The following is a 17092-nucleotide window of genomic DNA, read 5'->3' as shown; positions in this document are numbered from 1 at the left end:
TTTGGGAATTTCCAAAATAAAAACCGAAAAATGTATATCAGAAAGAAAAGAACAAAAAACATCCATTTGCTACGTCATGGCCCAAACGGAAAGCCGGTCCGGTTTATGAATGGCATCGAATCGCATTAGATCTTAATGACCTCATATTCCACTAAATGAATCACAAGCCGGTGGCTCGCTGGTTTAATTTTGTTTGCACTCCGAACGGGCAATAGATCAATATACGACTGAAAGTAATGAATATATGCGTGATCTCATGAGAGCTACAGGCACTGCAGTTGTGATTCTCATGGAACGCTGTATTACATGACAGATTGGGGGGTTTGCGTGGGTTTGTGTTTAACGAGTGTTTGGGTGTCTGTCTCTGAGGTCTGTGAGTGATTCAAAACAATTAGACAAGAAATATGCAAATTAAAAAGTGACCTTGGACGCCGGCCACCTGACATTTCAATTGAATATGATAAGACGAAAATTAGAGAAACCGCAAGGGGTTAAACCGGAGCAGGTTTTTCAGCATCAGCATCCTGGCTGTCACTTAGAATTGGACTAATTAGCATTCAACCACACGATGATTATACAATATTTGGAGACCACTGTGGTGTATGATTTGGGGCTTATATTTCATGGAATTGCGTGCCAAAAATCATCTTGATTGCATGATTATAAAAGATAGCAAATAGAGCCACTTCTTTCCCTCACTCTTCTCAGAGCCCACAAAACATCAACAGGTATCCCATTGGTCGAAGCATTCTTTCTTTATTTTCTTTCGTTTCTTTTCGTTTTCTTACCAGGAATCCCCCAAAGCACCCCATTGACTACAGAATTTCAAGTACTCTTTGGCCAAAAAAAAAAACAAAAAATACTTTCAAATCTCAAAATCATTGACCGACCGACCACATTATGTTTGGCTCGACGAAGAGCTGTGTGAGATATTGCTTGTGACACCATGTCACAATGCGTTCTTCTAAAATCAGAAGATTTAAAAATAAAACGAAAACAACAAACAATTATTTAAATTACGAGTGTTACTCATCAGCTGAGAGCGGACACTCAGGGAGTTCTTAGGAAAAATGTAAACAACAAAAAATAATAATTAGCCAATATCCGGTTTTTAGGCAAATGTGAATTTTTTCAAGTTCAAATTCAAATTCAAAACAAGATGTTCTAGCGCCATCTATTGGAGTTGGTGCTGTAAAACGCTTAATCAAAGACCGCAAAGTATTTGAATGTTCACCCCTTTCCAGGTCGCACACCGTGCAAATTATTCGATATGTATCGACTAACGCTGATAAAATATTGATATAAATATCGCTTAATGTATTCACCTTGTTGTGCTAACACACCCATGTAGCACATGTAGATATCACGTAGAAATCTAGACCTATTTTGTTTAAACCAATTTTTTAAAAAAATGCGAAATAAAGTGAGTGTTTAAAAATTAGCCAGTCTAGTAGAAAATTGATTCGTTTTCTGCTAAAATTATTTGTTCAGTGCTAAATGTCCTAACTAGTCAGGAACACCAAACAGAATATAGGAAAAGTAAAAAAAAAATAACGATAGAGACAAGAAGAAGAAGAAACACAAAATACGTGGTGTTTGGTTTTCGCCAGAAACTTGTGGAAATAATAGAGTAAAACACGCCTCAGAATTAGTGAGAAATAGTTGAAAATGTACCTGCTGTGCAACGTAGCCAAAATTCGTGTAAAGCATAAACTGACATAGGCGAGAACGGACCATGGCCATGACCATCCTTCATGCCAGCGAGAAAGTGAACGCGGAAGCGGAAGCCACCACCTGTCCACCCCCTGAGAAGGTCAAGGAAGAACAACAGCAACAGGAGCAACATTCCAAAACATCAAAACGCGTTCAATTCTATCGTTTCGCTTTGTTCTTCATTGCGGGGAGCTTTGCTGCTTTCTCCTTTCACGCACTGACATCATCCAGCAGCTGGCGGCTGCGACAATTGCATCATCTGCCCAATGCCCACTATTTGCAGACGAGAGAAGAGTTCGCTGTGTACTCGGTGGAGGAGCTGAACGCCTTCAAGGAGTTCTACGACAAGAGCATTAGCGACAGCGTTCTGGCAAGCTATTCGGAGGCGGAGCAGACCAACATAAAAGAGGCTTTGGGGGCGTTGCGCCTGGCCCAGGATATGCACCTGTCGGGAAAGGATGACAAGGCCTCGCGGTTGTTCGAGCATGCCCTGGCCCTGGCGCCCAAGCATCCGGAGGTGCTACTGCGCTATGGGGAGTTCTTGGAGCACAACCAACGCAACATCGTGCTGGCGGATCAGTACTACTTTCAAGCCTTAACCCTTTGTCCGAGCAACTCGGAGGCTCTGGCCAATCGCCAGCGCACTGCAGAGGTGGTGCAAACACTCGATGAGCGGCGTTTGCAATCCCTGGACTCTAAGAGAGATGCGCTGTCCGCTATACACGAGTCCAGCTCTGCTTTGCGTCGCGCCAAGAAGGAGGCCTACTTCCAGCACATCTACCACTCGGTGGGCATTGAGGGCAACACCATGACACTGGCCCAGACGCGATCCATTCTGGAGACTCGCATGGCCGTCGACGGCAAGTCCATCGATGAGCACAACGAAATCCTGGGCATGGATCTGGCCATGAAGTACATTAATGCGAGCCTCGTGCAAAAGTAAGACCCTAAATGCATAATATTTAACCATTTCCTAATGGAAATCATCTTTCAAAGATTGGAAATAACCATCAAGGACATTCTGGAGCTGCATCGACGCGTTTTAGGACATGTGGATCCCATTGAGGGCGGAGAATTTAGACGAAATCAGGTCTATGTGGGTGGCCATGTGCCGCCCGGCCCTGGGGATCTGGCCCTGCTAATGCAGCGCTTCGAGCGGTGGCTGAATTCGGAGCACAGCAGCTCCCTGCATCCTGTAAAGTGAGTGCAGAAACCTTCAAACTTACGGAAGTACTCAATAGTATGTTTTATTCATAGCTATGCTGCCTATGCCCACTACAAGTTGGTGCACATACACCCCTTTATCGATGGCAATGGACGCACTTCGCGTCTCCTGATGAACACGCTGCTGATGAGGGCTGGCTATCCGCCCGTAATCATTCCCAAACAGCAGCGCAGCAAGTACTATCACTTCTTGAAGCTGGCGAATGAGGGAGACATACGCCCCTTTGTGCGTTTCATTGCGGACTGCACCGAAAAGACGCTGGACCTGTATTTGTGGGCCACCAGCGACCTGCCCCAACAGATACCCATGCTCATCCAAACGGAGAGTGAGGCGGGCGAGCAGCTGGCACAGATGAGGTCTCCACACATCTCCGCTCAAAGCGCATCAATACCGGAGTTCTACGAGTTCTCCGGCTCCGGCTTCCAGCCCTGACACCCCCTGAAACCCCACCAATTTCTTAGCCAATTTCTTCAGCTATTTATATTTCTGTATATTTTTAATTAGCAAATAATCCGCTCTAAATGCCGTTTTTGTCAGACTGTGATCGTATTTAAGCTTAAAGAACTAACCAAAAAACAACAATCTGCTGCGACAGATTATGCAAATCAGTGCACAAACAAAATCAATCAGTAGTGCTCTATATAAACTAGGTAGCAATTTGTATTTGTATAAACCCAAGGAATTGTGGCGTTTATTCCAAGTTCAGGGGAATCGCGTAACCTGGACAACGTGTAAATATGACATATCCTAAGAAACTGATTTTATACTGTATTTTTTCTTTAAGGGTTATCTTTTCTGTGTTCCTATTGAGAGATCGTGCAGAGAAGTGTTCTTGGGAATAGTTTTTGAGCTGTGGATTGGGAGTCCCTCAAAATCTAGAGGCTGAATCGCTGAAAGGCAGTAAATATGTCATTTGTGGGCGGATTTTTATGGAATAAAACCAGAGATATAATAGTAAGATGCATAATTGAAATTCCCATAAATTTCAATAGTACACGATTTTTGTATGCTGCCTTCAGATTCTCTTTGTTAAGATTTGACCTTCTCTGGCCATAAATCAAAACTTTTCGCAAGGAACAACCTCTAAATTATTAAGTTTTGATATTTAAACCCAAAACTGGTATAAATTTGATCTTTTTTGTGTCATAATGTATTTCCTATAATTCTGGAACGTATTTTATAATGTAATTAACATCGCTTAGCGATCAACAAATCATCATCGAACTTAAGTAACTTATTATTGCACATTTGTGAATGTAAAAATGGATTTAAGTGGAGAGAGAGGGAGCCAGACCCCTTACAACTTGGCGCGCTTCAGATAATCCTTGTAGGTGACATCGCGCCACCATTCGGGACGTTCAAAGACACCAGGAGTGGACACAATTGTCTTCTGCAGATGCTGATAGACCTGAAAGGATAGAAAGAACACATTAGCAATGGCAGACATGGCAGTATAAGGAGTCATAAAGCTTACATTGCCATCACTCATGCCCAGCGGGGAATTGAGAATAAAGTCTGTGGGTGCAATGGCATCGATCAGGGCGATAGCCTCATCCTTCAGGATTGGCAGAAGCTGCAGAATACCCTGCTGGTAGAGCTCAATGTGCGGGCTATCGCGGAAATATCCGCCCTGATAGAATATGGCCGAGTACTTTGTGACCAAATGGGCGCCATAGAATGAGAGCAGCTGCTGCAGCACCTGCTTTTCAGCAGAAGCCGGCAGACTGTTCACAAACTTGTAGAACACATAGTAGATGGTGCGCTGAAATGGGTTACAAGGCAGGTCAGATGATGCTCATTCCAAAGGTCAGACTCCTAGACACTCACCTCGCCATAGATTATGGAGAGCTTCTGGGCGGCAAAGACCTGGATGTTGTTGCGAGTCTCGAAGGCGTCCTTGCCCTCGCGCTGCAGTTGCTCGGCACGCTTGACAGTGGTTTCCAGCTGCCAGGCGGTGAGCCAGTTAAGAGCCTTCAGGAGATCTTAAAATGGACAAAGATTAATCCATGATAATATAAGATTTTAAGCAGTCGTTCACTCACTGTTTGCATCCAATGCCTGGGCGGGCGTGCGCTCCTCGGCCTTGGTCTGCAGAATGCTGTTAATGTCGCTCAGGAAGGACACCGTTTCTAGCGGAGACACAGCCTTGAAATCGGCATTGCCGCGACGCAGACTGATCAACCAATTGGAGGCCTGCTGAATGAGCGTGTTGTTCTCGCCCTCGTATGTGCAATTGGCATCATTGTCGTTCCTCAGATCACCCAGACCAGCAGCCTTAAGGTAGCCATGTCCGCCGCAGGCCTCGCGACACTCCTGGATGCCATCGCGGGCAGCCCAAGTGGCCACTGGCTTGAGGGCCGACGAAATGGCATGGATTTCCATGCCCGCCTTCGAGGTATCCTCGCCAGTGAAGCCCTTCATGGTCATGTCCACGTTTTCCTTGCCAATCCACAGCGTAGCCACACGCAACGCGATTGTGGTGGCCAAGTGGGGAATGAGACGGTACTGCTGCGACTGGTACTCAATCACAGGCCACTCCGTCTGACTGTTGTTGGGTCCGAACTGCCTGCGGCTTGCCCCATAGCGGGTGGCTATGGAGACGGCCTTGCTCAAGGCCACATACGTGATGGCTGTGATGTTGACTCTTCCCTGGGAGAGGGCGCCCAGCGAGGCACCCAGTCGCTTGCGCTCATCCTTGATGGGACTGTTGTAGTTGCCCTGGGCATCAATGTCGCCCGCCTTGGACAAGAGGTTCGCCTTGGGAATGCGATACTGATTGAAGCTCACAAAGCTACAAAAGGTTTGGATTAGAATCGGATGACAATTGCCGTAGCAGACGGAACCTACCCGTTGTCAATGCCATTCAGGCCGATCTTCTCGCCCATGTCGCCCACTGTGACGCCCGGGAAGGGCAACAGCGTGCGCTCATCACGAATGGGCACCAGGAAGGCCTGCAAGCCCTGATGTTTGTCGTCGGGCACAAACAGCTGCGCATAGACAATGGCATGGGTGCAGGTCTTGCCGAGATTACCCACCCAGCACTTGGATGCCTCGAAATCAGGTGTGTGAATGATGAACTCCTTGGTCTTCAGGTCGTAAGTGGCACGGGTGCGCATGCCCAAAGCATTGGTGCCGTGCGAGAACTCTGTGAGGGCATATGCGCCCAAAATCCGATTATCGGAGATCTTAGCAATGTATTTGCCCAAACGTCCCGACCCATTGGACACCAGGGTGCTGGGGAACATGCCATTGGACAGCCCAAACTTCACGGAGCTGCTGAAGTCATAGCTGAAGATGGCCTGACCAAAGGCCAACAGAAGATGAGGTGTTCCCAAATACTAAAAAGGGAGAGAGATACAATTATTTCGAATGGAATTTGCTATTATTATCTATGACGTGTTCTTACCTCATTCACACCAAAGAAATGCTGCTCCCAGAGCAAATGCTGCCGCTTATTGGCCAACTCCCGAGTACGCTCCAGTGTGGCCACCTCCGGCTCCCTTTGATAGTCCGGGTGCTGCTCCATCCATTGCCATACCTTGTGCTGTGTCGAAGGTGGGATGTAAGTTCGATTAGTCAACGACCCAGATAAGAAGGCTTCGCTAAGATTAGGTGGCGGGTTAAGTGCACTTTTTCGTTCAGATAACACCCAAGACAGGAAGGCAACAGCACAAAAAGAGACATTGTACTTTGTACCCGCACCACAGAAGCGATTGCTCCACATTTAATGCTAGGCTAAGCTTGGCATAGCAATTAAAATGTAATTAATGTCGGTGATTACCTTCAGTCGAATGTGCTCTTCGCCCTCCAGGAGCACGTTCATCCGCTTGTAGCAGAAGCTGGCCTTCTGTCTGTAGACGTCCAAGGGTCCGCTGCGGAACTCCGGAAAGATCTTCTTGTCGTCGAAAATGTTCCCCACCTGCTGGCCATTATCCGCTTCGCTGTAATAATCCGATAATGAAGTTAAAATCTCATTTATTTGATTGACGGCGGAATGCCCGTCTTCGGTGCTGGCCATTGTCGTGGAGATAGTACTGGTCGATTGGTCGACAATGGGCTAATCGTTCGTTGTCAATGATCGAAATCATATTCCTCGATTTTTCTATTCGGTTTAGGATTACTAGCTATATAGGACCCTCAGCCCTAAACACATAATTTTATCCCATTGATGATTCAATTTTCTACAAGATTGGCTAGTTTGAAATGCTTTCTTTAATTTGATTTTGTCTAAAAAAAGGTTTTAGAACGGTCTGCGGCGCTGCAATTGTTGAAATTGCGAGTACTCACTTGATTGCAACCATGTCTATTGCTATCTCTTTCTATTGCTCCGTCTGTTGTGGGATGTGCTAACGGTCACGGCTCTGCTCGAACTGTTTTGAAAGTTAACAAATGCCGAACTATTATTGGAAAAAGGTCGAAGGAAAGTGGCCAGCGATAAGATTTACCAAGCTTATCCGACATTCATGGCCAGTCGGCCGGGCCGGCTATGAATTGCCTCTTCAAGGTGGGCATCCGCCTTGGATAAGATAAGAGAGCCCAAAACATGGTAAAGGCCCAAAACCCATATCACATTGTTGTGCACTTGTTCGTTCGGCAAAGAACGGCAGCTGGGTTTTAGTTTATTTTTACAAAATCATAAATTAAAATGGTTATCTGAGCGAATATAAGGAAAAGAACATATCGATATTTGTTGTTTCAGTGTTGCATTACAGCTACAGACATTGGCGCGTATTCAAATTTGGTTTGAAAAGGAAAGCAGGTTGCGATTACGTAGAGATAGTGTATGTTTAATCAAACACTTGTGAAGTTTCTTTTGATTATCTTAGATAGTGAAAAATATAGGTTTTTACTGCAGGTAAATGATTGGCGGTGAACTTGGATAATTGCAGGCTGTAAGTGTAGAGGAATTAAATAATAATTGGATGTGATATTTTTAAATAATATTAACCAAAGAAAGTATATTTCTAATAAAAACTGGAGCTACGACCATTTATTTCTATGACAGATATTTCGTAAATCGACTTTTATTGCGATTTAATTAAGCTCCAATTTGTCAGCTTTCCTTGTGGTATCTTTAATAAATCTGAGGCGTTTTAGATTGCATTTCCTGAAACTATTTTATTTTGCAGTATTCCAATAGCTGCGGATCCGTTAAGTTAACAAGAGGCTCTGTGCCAAATTAGGCACTTATACTTACTAAATTTAGAACTAGGAATTCCTATTACCATCCGTTCCACCTGTTTGTTTTCCCAGTATTTGCGTCACAGACAAATGACAGGACAGCACTTTGACAAATGCATTTTTAATTGATCTAATCGGTTTTTATTGATGATGCCATATTTATTATTACTATTACGACTTACACTTAGTTAACATGCAATGCGCGGTCTATCGGTCTTGCGTTTCTTGGCGTTTTTTGTTCAATAAATTTCTATTCCTCTATTTAGTGATTATCATGTTTCTTAAGTCATAAATATTGATTTCGTTTGCAGCTAATTTGGAGCACAAATTAAAATTGTATGTATATTTTGTATTGTATTGTATTGTTGTACTCAAGTTCTGTGTGTATGCTTTTTAAAATCATTTTTGAAATCCTCTAAACGGTACGATTTTGAAGAATTAAACTATTTAGGTAACACGTAGTCGTTAGTCATTGATTAAATAGATTTTTGTTTGCTTGTAAATCTCATAATTTCTCTTCCGCTTGCATTTGCATTTGCATTTGATATAAAAAGCATTATAAAATGCAGCTACAGCTGCAGCTGTTGTTCCTACCAAAATATTTACGTAATTTCTAAGTTTAATTTGCGTTTAAGCTGCTAAATATAATATATATACTTGCTAAAATATATACTAATTGACAAATTGGTTTTTGCGAAATGAATGTTGCGTCGTGTGTGATATATTAAAATTTCCATCCTCGGGTTACAACCGTACGTATGAGAGTCACATAATTTCTTTTTGGCTTAAACTAATCAAGTATTGAGATATTCGTGTGATTATATTCGTAGATATACAGAATCGTTTGCGGTGCAGAAAGAAACGTTGCTAAATATAATTTAAGAACCGAAACTAAACATTTTGCTAAATTAACTAAAGATTAAACTAGAACTAAACTATAGAAGAGATTGCAGCTGTGGTGTGGTGTCCGCTTAAAAGAATATATCCGGCGTGTCGTACAGATTGAGGCTCTTCTCCATTAACGTCCCTGACAGCAGGTCCGCCGCCTCCAGGGGCTCCTCGAGCGGTGACGGGCGTGCAGCAGCAGCAGCACCCCTTCCACCCTCACCATTCGTCTCATATCATCGACTCTGCACTGAGCTGGCCGCCGACGAGTTGGAGGAGAAGGCCGACTGCAGGCTGGTCATCGAGCCCTTGTAGTTGACAGAGCTAAGGACCTCATAGAACAGGTTCAGCTGAGCCCCCGACGGACTGAACCAGTGCATCAGATAGCTGTCGTTATGGTGCATCACATGCGAGCCCTGCACACTCTCCTTGTGCCGACAGATGAGGGTGGGCTCCTCCCGGAAGTAGTTGGTGCCCTCGACAAAGTCCTGCAGATCAAAGTAGGAAACAGCATCATCTGAGGGAGGGAGAAAAAATAACAATGAAAACTCCTTCAAATGGAAAGGGGTATGTGTTTCATATACCATTCTTCTCTGGCAGCTCCTGGGTCACGCGATACAGTGTAAAGTGCAAGTCGTTGCGCATCACATCAAAGTCCCATGTCAGCACACTCTTGGGGTCCTCGTTGCGGATGAGCAGCTCGTGGCTAAATCCAGGCTTCAGATCCACACTCTTGTACAGATTCTGATGGTCATGCTGATGGTTGGCCGACAGGCGCTTCATAGGTGCCAGAGCCACTGGAGCCAATGAAGCCTCAGCACTGGCAGTGGCAGTGGCAGCGCCAGCGCCAGCGCCAGGCGAGACAATGGTCACATCATCATCATGATCCTCCAGGGAATTCGCCTTGTAGAGGGTCTTTGGCACCAGTCCTCCTTCGTGTATCATCGTCTGGGAAGCATAAAGCAGACGTTTTATTTATAGAACTTTATAGTGGCTGAAAGGAAGATCTATCTTTGGCTAGAAGTAAGCGTTTAAGACAGTTAAAGACAGTTTCAACTGAGACAAAGTAGACACGGACATGAGGACATGGGACATGGTTTGCGGATGTCAATGCTAAGCAGCAGCGGCAGAGCGGCGCACATATGTATGGACTTGACACAGTTCGCAGACAGAAAAACACAAAAGAAAGACGATAAAGGACACAAAGAGTGTAACAAAGAATGTGTAAAACGAACGATGGACAAAGGAATATACTATACTGGGCGGTGACATGACACATGACATATCGCAGAGAGCGCAACGAGAAAGAGTATTTATAGTTTGGAGGAGCTGCTTACACAATCGCATTTAGCTAAATAACAATGCGTAAAGTATTTCTGACTGACTTGCTCCGACACATGCGCCACAGTCTGCAGCAAACCGCAGAGCCGCGAAAGAGGCGATAAATGTTTACAAAAAATATACAAACAAATAAATAACGAATCAAATATACTTGTATCTACACTGCCGTTTCCCAAACAAACTGCAAAACTACATATCGAAAGAGAGCTACATATGTAAACATCTATGTATATCATCGATTTACCTTGCAAGGGCCGCCCAGAAAATCGGGGACTATCTCTTCGTCAATATACTGGGCCAGACCGTCCTTCATGTGCTCACAATCGGGGCCATAGAACAGGAACTTTGAGCGTGTGTGCTCATCTGTGTGTGGCAGGAAACGATTATATAACAGAGGCAGGGGAAAGGCAGTGAAAAACCCACTCACCAATGAACGCGCTCACAATGGTCCAGGCAATGGGGAACACTCGAGGCGCTCGCACCACCAGCACACGTCCCATGGTCTCTGGATAATTGCGCTCCACCGTCTCGATGATGTACAGCAAGGCCTTGATGCCAGGACGCCACAAATGGCGCATAGACAGGCCCTCCAGGTCCACCAGCAAAGACCAATTCAAGACGGGTTTATCCAAACGCTCCGCAGATTCATTGATCTTTTGTATTCCCTCCTCGCAAATGTGTAGGGCCTATTGGCAGAAAGATCAGCACGAGATCCAGACACTATTTGGGATTCGAAAACTTACCAAGCGTAAAAGCCCTTCCATGCCCAGACTCTTTAGCAAACCCTTGACATCCATGTGACCCAATCGTAGTATATAGATGGGCCTGCCATCCTTGTCGTGATGATGCCAGCCGCCTGGAAAGTGCTCCACCACCACCGCTGGCTCGGTGTACTCCTCGAGGAGCGAATCCATGCGATGCTCTTTGCGCCATTGAAGCGAGTCGCAGAGCATGGCAAAGGCCTGGCTCACGTGCCAGTCCCTGGCTGACAAGAAACGCAGGATGGTCTGATAACTGGGCACACGCTCCAGATCATCGACACCATCGAGCATTTTTCGCAGCTCCAGCAGCTTGGACTCCTGCATCGGGGAGAGCTGGCCCAGATTGCGGGCTATGAAGTCGCCATCGAGCAGGATATCGTGATGCTGTTTCTGTTCCGGTGTTGGGGACTTGGCGGCATCGAGTGGCGGCACCCAACGGTCCACATGTGTGACGCCTTCCTGCTCCAGTTGATTGATGAAATACTCAATGATCTCCTTGCCCTTGAGCGTCGTTTGTGTGTACTGCTTCATGCCCATCTTCTCCATGGAGTGCTCAAAGCCAAAGAAGTTCTTGATGTCCAGCGTGGCCGTCTGATCGAAGCACGTCCATTCGGCGTTGTCCGGATGGGCGTAGTAGCGACACCGCTCGAAGATCTCGATGCGCGAGGAGAAGCTCTCGTTGACGGCCTCGATGCTCAGCGTTCGGTTGCTCATGTCCAGATAGTTGTGCTGCAGGAAGTATACGAAATCGACGCCAATCAGCTTCTTGAAGATGTAGGGGGCATCCACAGCCAGCTTGCAGCGGCGGGTGGTGTTCGTCTTGGCCCCGTTCTCCAGCGACTCAATCTTGATGACATCGCAGTCAAGGACTATGGGCATCTGTGGGCATTTGGGGAAGCGTCGCTCATAGGCCTAGAAATATATAGATAGAAAAAGGATGAGATGAGCGTGAAACTACTGAGATTTTTCAGAGGTTTAGGGTGGATTCCTTGCCCTTTTACAGCCACTCTGTAACGCTAGGGCACAATGCCAATCGGCCTTGAACGTGGGCCAATTTATGAACATGAACTTGGCTAGGACTTTTGCCCGGACCCCTGCCCCCCCTTCCACCCCCTCGTACACAAAACATTTGCAAAATATTTGCCAAAAATTTCCACACACACAAAAGGCTATTATTGGTATACTCTTGCTAAGGATTTTTCTCTTAATATTTTCTATTAATTTTCGTTTGGAAAATCTCATAATTGCACGCTTAAATATTTGAGAGCACAAACAGGTGCTATTTTTAGTTGCTCTAATTAGAGTTAGAGCATCTGTGGTTCGTGCTGCTTTTGGCCTAGTTCTTTCTTTTTATGGTCGCCAGCGAGAGCTTCTTCAGCTTTATCTCGTCGGGTGGCATAAACAAATGAGCAAACTACGCCGCATTCCCCACACGGCCATCTACAGCTACACTGGGCGAAAAAAAGGACACCAGAAAGTGGGTTTTTTGAACAAGTAAGAACTTACAGCGACACAAAGGGAATATACTTATCTGGAATTACTTTTAGGAGTCATTGAGAATTTCCATTGAGAAATGACTTCTATCCCAGAATATATTTTCTATGGAAAGTGTAGATAATTTTGCTATCTCTCTAATTGTGAGAATGTTTTCTTTCAGTTGGAAATTCCGTCTAATTTTCTCTCATTGTGCAGATACTTCTCGCCACTGGAATTCTCATTAGATGATTGTCTGTTTATTGCACACACAAAAACTGTACTTGGCAAAATCGAAACACAAATTGCTTATTGCACAAAAAAGGAATTGCCTTCTAAATTTTGTATGTGTGTGTGTGCAATTTATTATAATTACCAAATGCGGCGCTGCTGTTAATTCTCACACGGAATGTCGTGCCAGAAGCTAAGACCTCATTGATTTTTGAAAAGCATAGACCCAACGGCATGCATGCCCTAATAAAAGTTTACAAATTATGCAGAACAGAAGGAACTTCCAAGAGAGCCCCAGTAAGGCCACCAAGGCCACCCACCCACCAACCCATCCGCCCATCCACCCATCCATGGTCGCGTGTCCTTTAAGATGCACTCGAAGGCCGACATTTTCCTCTGACAGGACAGGCCCTGCCCCACCGCGCCGCGCCTTGTACGTAATTGAGCCGAACTTGCTTAATAATTAAAAGGTTCAAGGCAGATTGTGTCGCCACGGACTGGGTCCGGGCCGGGTCCGCAGTGTGTCTGGGAAAAATCGAGGCCCAGGACAACTTGTTGGGTCCCGAGCCTCCATCGATGGCTGAATTATTTAGCTGCTGGAAACGTGTGAACAACCACATGAGCGACGATTTACGACCTCTGCACGGGGGCCTAAAGGTCTCGCGCCTCGGTCTTGGACAGATTTATGGTCGATTTGGAGAGTTCAAGCAACAATCCCGCACACAAACAAACCCTTCTGTTCGTCCTGCCCAACGGATGGATGAGTTGTCCTTGTTCCCGTGGAGTCATGGTATATGCTAATTGGCCATTAAAAACTTTGTCGGTTCGTTGCTTCGTTCGCTCGACTTTTACAGTGACTCAAAAACAACCAGTGGGGGAGGGAGACGGAGAGGTAGAGGCAGAAGCAGATGGCAGTGGGGAGTGGGGAGTAGGCAGTAGGGAGTGAGTGTCAGTGGCACGGGTTCTGCTTTTGTTTTCGCTTTTCGCAGCGGCTCTCCTATATATAGAAAGTGTGCAAATTCACTTGGCACATGTGACGTATGGGGGCGCCGTATACGTATCGTATTGAAACTTCTCTCCCCCCCCCCCCCCCCCCCACCCGAGACCCCACTCGACTCGTTTCAAAGCGAGGCGCATTCGCGTCTCTCGACACTCGGGAGCGTGTGTAGTGTCGCGGTGTCGTCGCTCCGAGCCAAACAAATGTATATCGAGGATGACCTTGATCTACCGCCGCAAATGCATTTCAGCCTATTGGATATTACGTCAATAATGCAATATTATGAATTATTCTTTCTGTCTGCTGAAGTTGCCTATAATTAATTGTTGTCAATTCGAGGAGACAACTATAATTGAGGATTAAAGATTGTTAGCTTCGCAGTAATAAATCTCTAGATCTATAAATCTTTGTAAAGAAATGAAAACTGATTTCCAATTTCAGTCCCAAATCTTTTCGCATTAGTGATTGAAAAAAGAGCAAAAAACTTTTGTGGAAATTGGATACCTGATTGCAGTATTTCACAAAAACTTTTGCTTCGAAACTGATTCAGCTTTGACACCTGATATTTATTTACTTAATTTGAAAGTTCTGCTGCCTTTGCCTGGGGCTCTGGTGAAAAGATATCCAATGTCTGGCCTTGGTATTGCCACGTACCAGTTACCAAAGAGGAATTTACAATGCCTATTGCGTTTATTGCGCCACCAAACAATTGAAACTATAATTTAACTCATATCATATCATGAATTGGTTCACTCCCCTTCCCAGTGATGAATATAATGCTCGCAAAAAAAACTGTCCAATCAGACATACACTCGTAATGCCCTGAGTACCCACATCCTCTGCCTCCACACACAGCCCAGACAGAGACAGAGACAGAGACAGGGGGCACCTTTCATATGAACATTTGAAAACGTGACCACTCGTTCAGTGGGTGATAGATGGGGCAGACAGATAGATAGGTAGATAGATAGTATAATGCGATTATTTACTGTTAAGCCAATTAGTTTTTCTTTACTTGAAAGGCATATGGCATATACTATACTATCATGAATGAGTCCCATGGATAAACATGTTTCGAGTCAATGACATTATGCTCTGGACTTTTGGACTCGCCAACTACAGAAAATAATATATATTTTTTTGCTTTTAATAAATACTGATAATAAACTAGTTGCGCCATCTGTTGTGTTGAAATTTAATTAAAGAGGGGGGGTTTTTCCTATGATAAGTTCTAGATAATTAATATTAAGTGCATGTATAGAAAATGCGTCACAAAGTATTCGGGGATTGGCTGTTGTTTTGGTGGGATTTTATCAGGAAAATATGTCTATAGAATATAAGCCAATTTGATGGAATGTTTTAATACGGGTGTATTAATACAGTCAACACTCGATGGAAGGCTATAAAAGCTAATAGATAAGATATCAAGTAAACCTCTGAAGTAACCATGTCGCAAGTATTTTACACCCTAAAACCAGTGTCCACTGTACCATAGACATTTGTATCTGTATCTGACAGCAGTACTGTTATCAGTTGTATAACGCACACACACATTCAAATGTACTATATAGTTTTTCGTGCTTTTATGGTGTATCATTTTCACTGATTGTTATTGTACAAATGGGCCATAATCGCTTATTTCCTGTCTCAATTGTGAGTTTTGTCCCATTGTGTGAGAGACAAGACGGACGGATCTTTTGCGAATGCAAATCACGAACATGAGCTATCTCTATCTCTCTCTCCCGCTGTGCTCCTCTTCATTCAATAGGATAGTGGCTTCCTCTCCCCTAGCATTGTACGCTCTGAGAGAGGGTACTATGATTTCAAGCAGATGTTTGTCACAAAGGGAATAAAATCCCTGAAATTCTGGCTAAAACTGTGCATTGGCCATTATTTTTGAAGCACAAATCTGCAGTTGCATTTGTTACATCATATCAATGTTCAATATTCAATGTTTTAAGAAACAAACGATCTGTAAGTGTATCCAAAGCTGCGGCCTCCAAAGAAATCCTTTCCTCTCCGCCTCCCAACCCCTCTCACTTTTCCAACAGCCTCTCGTCTTTTGTTATGAGAGCGATTTCCCATTCATGAAACTACAGACAGACAAAGATAGCACCACCAGAGATAGAGTGAGATAGCTGGACAGAGGCGCTGCGCTCTCTCTGAGCCCAGAGAGGGGGAAATTATGGCTGTCCAAGGTTAATTTTATTTATCTTCTGCAAGGGAAATCCGAGTGCAGGAAAGATTGCGCTTCCGAATGAAAATCAATCAACAGCTGCTGTTCGCATAATTAAGAATGTGTTGTAACCAGCATTAATCACGAAAATTATAAATAAAACAAACATTTCTATAGAGCAGAGCAGAGCAGTGATGGCGGGTGTGGAGGCGACACGGAAGAGACACGCCTACACGGCTGGTGCTGGTACTGCTGCTGCAAACAAAAGATACACACCTTCATCACCAGCTCAAAGGGATATTTGTAGACCCGAACGGGGGATTGGAATTTCTGCACCATCTTGTTGTTGTTCCTGTGCTCTCAATTCACACTTGACACTGGTTAAAAATCAATTTTCACTTATTGCACTTTTCCGTATTTCCTACAGTCCGTGGGTGGTTCTCGGCCCCGTTTAACAGTTCAATTTTGAGAAGTATATTATTCCGTTTACGAGCTATACTTTCTCATGACACTTTCAAATGATTATTCACAGATTTATTTTAACACTGCTCTCAATCCGTTCTATGGTTGTATTCCTGTGCAAACAGGCCCCAGCGTGTTTGGGTCGTTGTTGATGGCGTTGCAACCGCAGCTGGCCGTGGAAAGCGGGGAAAGCCTTTCTCTCTCTTGGTGGAGCAAAACGTTAGTGATATTGTTGGAGCAGTGGAGCAGCAGCGGCAGCGACAGCGTGAGCAGAAGCGCTGCTTGCGCTATCGATGGGTGGCTATCGATGGTTTTCTGCCGTTTGCGTGAGTGGCCTGGTGGCGATAGTACTGGCAGGCAGTCGATATACTATGAATTTGGAATTTATTTGAAATATATTTCCAAGTGTCGACAATGTAAAATTTCAGGAATCTCAGAAGCTGTGCTTGCCTTTTTATGTTTTTAATCTTATTAACTTACTTCCATGTATTTTTACTAATACTGAAGCCAATAAAAGTTTTGTAACTCATATTTCTAAGACAGTTACATCTAGGGTATATGTTAGAAGTTCTTCAAACTAATTTCAAAACCAAACTAGACTTGGGTAGGTAGGTAGGTATGATATATCGTGCACAACATATCACTGC

General features: G+C 44.6%; 3 protein-coding genes across 4 annotated transcripts; 1 reads left to right on the top strand and 2 right to left on the bottom strand.

Annotated features, from left to right (window-relative positions):
* Window positions 1-1394: 1394 nt before the first annotated feature.
* Fic (FIC domain protein adenylyltransferase) lies at window positions 1395-3476 on the top strand. Its single transcript, XM_001355818.4, has 3 exons — window positions 1395-2652; window positions 2710-2913; window positions 2971-3476. The coding sequence occupies exons 1-3, from the start codon at window positions 1736-1738 to the stop codon at window positions 3368-3370; spliced, it is 1521 nt and encodes a 506-aa protein (XP_001355854.3). The 5' UTR covers window positions 1395-1735; the 3' UTR covers window positions 3371-3476.
* Window positions 3477-4061: 585 nt separating this feature from the next.
* On the bottom strand, window positions 4062-7314 carry Acox3 (Acyl-CoA oxidase 3). Of its 2 annotated transcripts, XM_015181518.2 has the most exons (8): window positions 7226-7314; window positions 6720-6879; window positions 6345-6482; window positions 5786-6276; window positions 4981-5729; window positions 4766-4920; window positions 4413-4700; window positions 4062-4346 (listed from the first exon to the last, which is right to left on the bottom strand). In XM_015181518.2, exons 1-8 carry the CDS (start codon window positions 7237-7239, stop codon window positions 4236-4238), a joined length of 2106 nt encoding a protein of 701 aa, XP_015037004.1. In that variant the 5' UTR covers window positions 7240-7314; the 3' UTR covers window positions 4062-4235. The 2 variants fall into 2 exon arrangements, with proteins under 2 accessions (XP_015037004.1, XP_001355853.2); XM_001355817.4 differs by lacking the exon at window positions 7226-7314 and having other exon boundaries at window positions 6720-6974.
* Window positions 7315-8233: 919 nt separating this feature from the next.
* Window positions 8234-16897, bottom strand: retm (real-time). The gene is made up of 6 exons (XM_001355816.4): window positions 16260-16897; window positions 11089-12018; window positions 10773-11031; window positions 10590-10708; window positions 9589-9952; window positions 8234-9521 (listed from the first exon to the last, which is right to left on the bottom strand). The coding sequence occupies exons 1-6, from the start codon at window positions 16320-16322 to the stop codon at window positions 9241-9243; spliced, it is 2016 nt and encodes a 671-aa protein (XP_001355852.3). The 5' UTR covers window positions 16323-16897; the 3' UTR covers window positions 8234-9240.
* Between the last annotated feature and the right edge of the window lie 195 nt (window positions 16898-17092).

This window comes from Drosophila pseudoobscura, chromosome 4, assembly GCF_009870125.1.
Source record: "Drosophila pseudoobscura strain MV-25-SWS-2005 chromosome 4, UCI_Dpse_MV25, whole genome shotgun sequence".
In the NCBI taxonomy this organism is placed as follows: Eukaryota; Metazoa; Arthropoda; class Insecta; order Diptera; family Drosophilidae; genus Drosophila; species Drosophila pseudoobscura.
Note: the sequence above shows the minus strand (reverse complement) of the source record. Positions and strands in the feature narration are given on the sequence as shown.

Coding starts and splice junctions, on each gene's coding strand:
- Acox3 (XM_001355817.4), bottom strand. CDS start 6,956: ATGGCCAGCACCGAAGACGGGCATTCCGCCGTCAATCAAATAAATGAG. Junction 6,277..6,344: donor ATTTCTTTGGTGTGAATGAG/GTAAGAACACGT, acceptor CTCCCTTTTTAG/TATTTGGGAACACCTCATCT. Junction 4,921..4,980: donor CCAGGCATTGGATGCAAACA/GTGAGTGAACGA, acceptor GTCCATTTTAAG/ATCTCCTGAAGGCTCTTAAC.
- retm (XM_001355816.4), bottom strand. CDS start 16,322: ATGGTGCAGAAATTCCAATCCCCCGTTCGGGTCTACAAATATCCCTTT. Junction 12,019..16,259: donor CCTTTGAGCTGGTGATGAAG/GTGTGTATCTTT, acceptor ATATATTTCTAG/GCCTATGAGCGACGCTTCCC. Junction 9,522..9,588: donor GGAGCTGCCAGAGAAGAATG/GTATATGAAACA, acceptor TCCCTCCCTCAG/ATGATGCTGTTTCCTACTTT.
- Fic (XM_001355818.4), top strand. CDS start 1,736: ATGGCCATGACCATCCTTCATGCCAGCGAGAAAGTGAACGCGGAAGCG. Junction 2,653..2,709: donor AATGCGAGCCTCGTGCAAAA/GTAAGACCCTAA, acceptor CATCTTTCAAAG/ATTGGAAATAACCATCAAGG. Junction 2,914..2,970: donor AGCTCCCTGCATCCTGTAAA/GTGAGTGCAGAA, acceptor TTTTATTCATAG/CTATGCTGCCTATGCCCACT.